Source organism: Apteryx rowi, unplaced genomic scaffold, assembly GCF_003343035.1.
Source record: "Apteryx rowi isolate R43461 unplaced genomic scaffold, aptRow1 scaffold_835, whole genome shotgun sequence".
Classification (NCBI taxonomy): Eukaryota; Metazoa; Chordata; class Aves; order Apterygiformes; family Apterygidae; genus Apteryx; species Apteryx rowi.
In genome coordinates, this window is record NW_020451133.1 from 190,506 (window position 1) to 196,216 (window position 5,711).

The window sequence follows — 5,711 nt, forward strand, 5'->3', positions numbered from 1 at the left end:
AGGTGACACCTTCCTTCTCCCCTCCCTGCCTCGCCTCAATCTGGCCGCCATGATGGTGGAGGCCGCGGCGGGTCGAAGGGGCGGCGGGGAGGCGGGTTGTGAGCGGCGCCAGCGCCGGCTCTGTGGCACACCGAGGGCTGCCGGCACTTGCCTTGCCGGGCTAAATGTCCCTGGGGGTCCCGGTCCCCCCCTCGGGGCTGCCCCCGCCTCGAGCGTGCAAACGGGCCTGGGCGTCGTGATGGCGCCGGGGCCTCGTTGTGCAACGCAGCCGCGGGCCAACGTCTCCGAGCTGCTGCCGGCTGACAGAAAAGGGCCTCAGAGTGAGCCGGGCCCTGCACATCAGAAACACGGGGGCCAGCAGGGCTCTCTCCGCCCTGAGCAGGCTTGGCCGTGCTACTAGCCGCGTTTCTGGGCCCCGCCGGCAGCAGGGAGCACCCTGAGAGGAGAAGGCAGGGAGCAAAAACGCTCTTTTCCCAGGAATATCCCCATATCCCACAGCTTTCCCCCTGCACTGGCTTTGCAGCCCGGCTGGGTGTTCAAGAGCAACGCGGTGTGGGCAGTGCCCGGCCTCCGGGATGAGCCTTCGCCTTCTGCCTTGCTCGGAAACCTCCCTGGTGCAAAACCAGCCCGCTTTGGGGAGAAAATGGGCTTTTAAAATTTTTTTTTTCCTCTGGGAGCTGGTGCGTTTACCACTAGATGGCAATCTGTGACCAAGCTGGCTGGCATGAGTGCTCGGGTGCCCCTCCCAAGGAGAGCCGGTGGCATTTTGGGACAGAGCGGACACATCCCAGCGATTAAATCCCTGCCCGTATCCCGTACAAGGATGGGGCAAGCTCGCTCCCAGCCTCCTGCTAACGGTGGCTCCGGCTTCCCCGCTGCACTGGGAGTCTCTTACAGCCCTTTGACAGTGTTTTAACTTTTCCTCTCGCAGCATCCTGTGGCAGGGAGTCCCACAAGCGACCGGTGGCGCCGTGCGTGTAGACACCCCCCCTCCACAGCAGCTTCTGTCTCTTCGGAGGCGGAGGGGTGATCGATGAGAAATAAAACGGCAAAAACCTTGGGGAAGAGCCACTCGTGCCTCCTCCTTGAGTTTGCATGTGAGTAGCATGAAATGCAAATAACAAATGCCCTCCCTTCGAAGCCCCGTAGCGGCGGGGAGAGGCTGGTCCGAGAGTTTTGGAAACACAGCGCTTGTGGTAGCTATAAACAGTCGCTCCAGCGCCTCACTGTCTTTGTACGCACGTGGCCTTGCTGCGCCCAGCCTCCCTCACCCTGGCATCCCTCCAGGCCTGACGTGAGCCCTCGGCCGCCGGGAAACGGCCTTTGGGGTCGCTTCGGAGGAGCGTTTGGACCCCGGAAAGGGAGCAGCTGCTGGGTTTGAGGATCCCTTAGCAGGGCGGTAGCCCAACAGGGAGCGGCACATCTATTTGAGCCGCTGTCCTGGCTTACACCCCAGCTTCCCTCCATCCTCCGGGGCTCCCCAAAAAGTCTCCGGGGGTGGCGGCGGGTGCAGGTGGGTGAGCGGAGGAGAAGGGGATTTGGTGACCTTGCAGGTGGGCCCGTGGCCCAGAGGTTTAGCAGCTGAGGGAAGGGCTCAGAAATAGAGCAGCGGGGAAGAAATGAGTCACCCAGGCTGGAAATAAACTGGAGCAAAGACATCGGGCGCCGAGGGGAGCTGGGCTGCTCGGGGTGGCCGGTGCTCTGGTCTGTTGGGGCGGATCCGGACCCGTTCAGCCTCTTCGGAAAGGCTTCTCTGGGTTGAGACTTCCCAAACTCATCGCAGGCAGAACGCGGAGCAGGGAAAGAGCACGAGGGAGAAGCGGTGACGCGGCCGTGCCCRCGCGGACGGGGGTTTATTGACCCTCGCGCGCTCGGCGAAGCCAGAGGCAGGGAGAAGAAATGGCTCCTTGCATAGTAGCACCCGAGGGACTGCGGCTCGCCGCTCCATCCCCGAAACTCGGTCCCTGGGCAGGGGGAGTGTGCAAAAAGCAGCAGGGAAGCAAGAACCCGAAGAGGAGATGTTCTCCATAATTTATACCGCCCCGTGTACAAGCTTTATATAYGCAGACAAGCTCCGGTGGAGGCTCAGGGAAGGGCTCACACCCCGGCCTTGCTCCCTGCAGCCCATCTCCAGGGCCAAACTGCTCCGGCGCCCTCCTTGCGCAGCCGCGGCTGCGAATCCCGCAGGCCCTCCTGCCTCTAAGATCTTCCCGAGCTGTGGCAAAGACTCTGGCTAGTGTCATGAACCCAAAAATCGGGGCATCCCGAGCCAGGGCTCCCCCCCAGCCTCCGGTGCTTAGCGCAGAGCGGGATGCATCCGGGGCTCTTCCCTCCCTGGCGAAGGATGTCTGCCTGCAAGCAGGCATCACGTCTGAGTGGATGCGCACCGATTCCTGCGGGTTTTACCCCAAGGAGGTGGTTCGTTCTCCTAAGGGCAGCCACGTGTGTCGGAGATGGGATGCTGCCGTGGATCCCGGAGCAGCCTGCCTCCCGGAGCAGAGTCGAGGTGCGATCCCGTCCCAGGACTCCCCCCCCCGCGAGCTCACGCAGCTAAATAAATACCCGTGTTAGCCCAAACGCTACCCAAACATCACCTACAAGGGACGGCCGTGCTCCTGCGTCTACATCTAGAAAGATCCAAGGCCGGGGCGGCTCGGAAGAGTTGAGCCTTTCCAGCTAGATCCGCCCCGTTTCCCCTCCCCGAAATCCCCCCCCGCCTCGCCGGCCGCTCAGATTTTGATCTCAGTCCGGAAGGTTTGCTGGACGTGCTCGGTGTGCTTGGCGGGCTGCCGCCGGGCCCGGATGGTCAGCGTGCCGTCATCCGCCAGCGAGGAGGACACGGACGTGGGGTCCACGTCGTCGGGCAGCTGGCACTTGTGGGTGAAGGTGTTCATGACGGTGCCGTCCCCGGCCAGCTGGAAAAGGGGAAGGGGGAGCAGGTTTGAGGCGGACGCCGGCGGGCAGCGGGATGAGGGCTCGTCATTCCTCGCCCTTGGGTGAGGCCCTGCGGTCGCCTCTTGCATGGGGCGTTAATATTTATCTTCCCTTCAGGTGTGCCGGGAGGTGACAGGCGGGACGCGAGTCACCGGGGAGGGGACAGCAGCTGCAGAAACAAAGGTGCTTTTTTCGGARGGTGGCACCTGTGCCCCCGGGGTTTGCCAACTTTGGGCGGGGGGTGGGGGGAGGTCGGGAGCTGGCTTCGAGGTGGAAAAGCCACCTGGGAAACGTCTGCTCACAGGGCCGGGAGGGAGCTGCTGCGGTGACACGAGTTTGCTAGGCCTCAGGCACGCCGGCACCTTGGGGGGTGCTTTTGCGGGGGCGTTGAGGCGAGGAAATTGTGAGTCAGGCCCTGCTGGTGCCAAATCGTTTAGGAAGCGGGCTGGAAGGGGCCGGGCTCCTCCGTCCCCTAGAGCCTTCGGGACGCTCGCCCCAATCGGTACCTCCATTCCCACTGGGGACCGCGCCGTTGCTGTGGATATGAGAGACCGTTTTGCCTTAACGAGCCACGGGGAAGGACRGGGACACTGCAAGCAGCGCTGCCCCCAGCCTGCGGTCCCGGGGGGTGCTGGGGGTCCCCGGGACGAGCTGACCCAGGGTCCCAGTTTGGGGGTGGCGCCGGGCGCAAGGGGACCAGGGTGGGAGGGGAGCGTTCACCTTCTCGGCGTGCACCTCGATCTGGTTGTTGGAGGTGGTGACGATGATGTCCTCGGGGGCGAAGTCGCTGACGTCCACCGTGAACTGGTAGGTGTTGCCCAAGGTCTTGATGTTGCCCGTGTTGCTGGGCCGAGCTGCGGCAAGGGAGAGAGGTGCTCGGGACCTCCACCGGCTCCCTCCCCGCCTCTGTGCCACGGCCTTTCCACCCGCTCCACTCCCCCAAATGCCACGCCACGGGCGGATGCCATTTGGGAAGCATCGCCCTTTCCCAGGGCTCTTTCCCAGCCCGGCACCCGCGTGGCCGGGCGCCACTCTCATCCCGGCCTTCCCTCCCTCCACCGAGCCCGACTTGCCTGGGAAGCCCAGCGGCTCCGCGCGGGGCCGCATGAAGGTCCCGAAAAGCTCCATGGGGCGGGCGGGAGACGGTGACGAGCTCTGACGGAAGCTGTGCTCCGAGCGGAAAGCCGAGGAGGACAAGTTCATCCACCACCGCGAGCGCTTGCGGGGAAAGCAGGGAGCTAAACAGCCGGGAAAGAGGAGGAAAAGCAGCAAGTGCAACCCCAGAGGTGCCGCTCCGTAAAGCCTTGCAACGCCCGGGGAGAAATACGGATCCRAGATGCGAACGGGCAAGACTTGCAGATGGAGCCGGCGGGTTCAGAGGCGGCTGTTGAGCTTATAAAGCCCTGTTAGGCTCTCGGCTGCCTTCCAGACCTCTTGTAAAACAGGCTAAATTTAGGTCCTGCTACATCACTCCGGAGAGTGTGGAAATTTTCCTCTCCCCCCTCCTCCTCCTCTCCTCCCAATCCCGGCTGCAAACAAGCGGCGAAGGGAAGAATCCGATCCCATTGCTGGCATTCCTGCCCGCCTGGATAATGCGGCTCCTGGYGGCCCCGAGGGCCGACTTCCCAAAAAAAGGAAGATGGGGAAGAGAGCGCAAGGTGCGGGCGAAGGAAACGGCCACGGGATGCGACTCGCCAGGGATGGGGAAGGGGCTGCCGGAGGGGCCGGCACGGCGTTTCTCGCGCTTGCTTCTCCCTCCGGGCCTGGCTCTGGTTTTGGGGCAGCGTGGGGAGGTTTGAGCAAAAAGTCCAGAAGCTGCACGTTGGAAGCGGCGGCGTTTCGGGAGGCACGTGTGTGCGGGGCAGCACAGCCGCTGCTAAAACCCTGGAAAAAGGGGAGTTTTGCTACACGCGCGCAGCAACAGCCAGCATCCAGGATGGGTCGGTGAGCAGGTTTCGCAGGCCGAACTTCGRCTCGCAAAATCAGTGCTGAATCTCCCGCCACCACCCGCGGGATCGGTGCCGAGGGCACGTCCCACCCAGGCGATGCCCTCGGAGGGGCCCCTGGGAGCCCCTGGGTGCCGCCAGGCTCCGGGACTGCGGCTGCTCCTCGCAGCCCGGGAAATAACCRCGAAGGTCATGTGAGGTTTACAACAATAATAAAAATAATAAAGAAGGCGTTAAGGGAGATCTGTGAGTTATTAAAAGTCGGAGGTGTCCTTGCGAGGACGCAGGGCGGAGGGCTGGCGTGGGTCCAAGCGTGTGGTGCCGGCAGCACCCTTTGTGCGCTGGCACCGGTGGGATGGGGCGGGGGGGGGTCCTGTAACCTGCCCCCCGCAAGGTCCCTGAGGCTGTTTGTCACCTGGCGAAGGTCACGGTGTCCCCGGGAACCGCGCGTGCTCCCCCCCCAGAAAGCGCAGCTGCAGTGCCCCAACGTGACGCCGGGCGCCCTCCTGCCTGGATGCCGGCCACGTTCCCATGAGGGAATGTTTCCCACCCTGCCGGAAACCCTGGCACCACTGCGGGAGCCAGGAGCGAGGGCCTGAGATTGCGGGCAGGGAGTGAGGGGCCGAGGTTGCGGGCAGGGAGTGAGGGGCTGAGACTGTGGGCTGGGAGCAAGGGGCTGAGATCGCGGGCAGGGAGTGAGGGGCCGAGATTGCAGGCAGGGAGCGAGGGGCTGAGATTGTGGGCTGGGAGCAAGGGGTCGATATTGAGGGCAGGGAGCGAGGGGCTGAGATCGTAGGCAGGGAGCGAGGGGCTGAGATTGTGGGCAGGGAG

At 63.8% G+C, this 5,711-nt stretch overlaps 1 protein-coding gene across 1 annotated transcript; it reads right to left on the reverse strand.

The window, feature by feature from the left end:
* Nucleotides 1–2,239: 2,239 nt before the first annotated feature.
* On the reverse strand, nt 2,240–5,097 carry HSPB7 (heat shock protein family B (small) member 7). The gene is made up of 2 exons (XM_026089906.1): nt 3,655–5,097; nt 2,240–2,915 (listed from the first exon to the last, which is right to left on the reverse strand). The coding sequence occupies exons 1-2, from the start codon at nt 4,135–4,137 to the stop codon at nt 2,730–2,732; spliced, it is 669 nt and encodes a 222-aa protein (XP_025945691.1). The 5' UTR covers nt 4,138–5,097; the 3' UTR covers nt 2,240–2,729.
* Nucleotides 5,098–5,711: the final 614 nt, after the last annotated feature.

Excerpts from the sequence above, each read along its gene's own strand:
- HSPB7 (XM_026089906.1), bottom strand. The coding sequence starts at position 4,137 with ATGAACTTGTCCTCCTCGGCTTTCCGCTCGGAGCACAGCTTCCGTCAG. Across the intron at positions 2,916-3,654 it reads TCGAGGTGCACGCCGAGAAG|CTGGCCGGGGACGGCACCGT; the intron begins GTGAACGCTCCC and ends CCCCTTTTCCAG.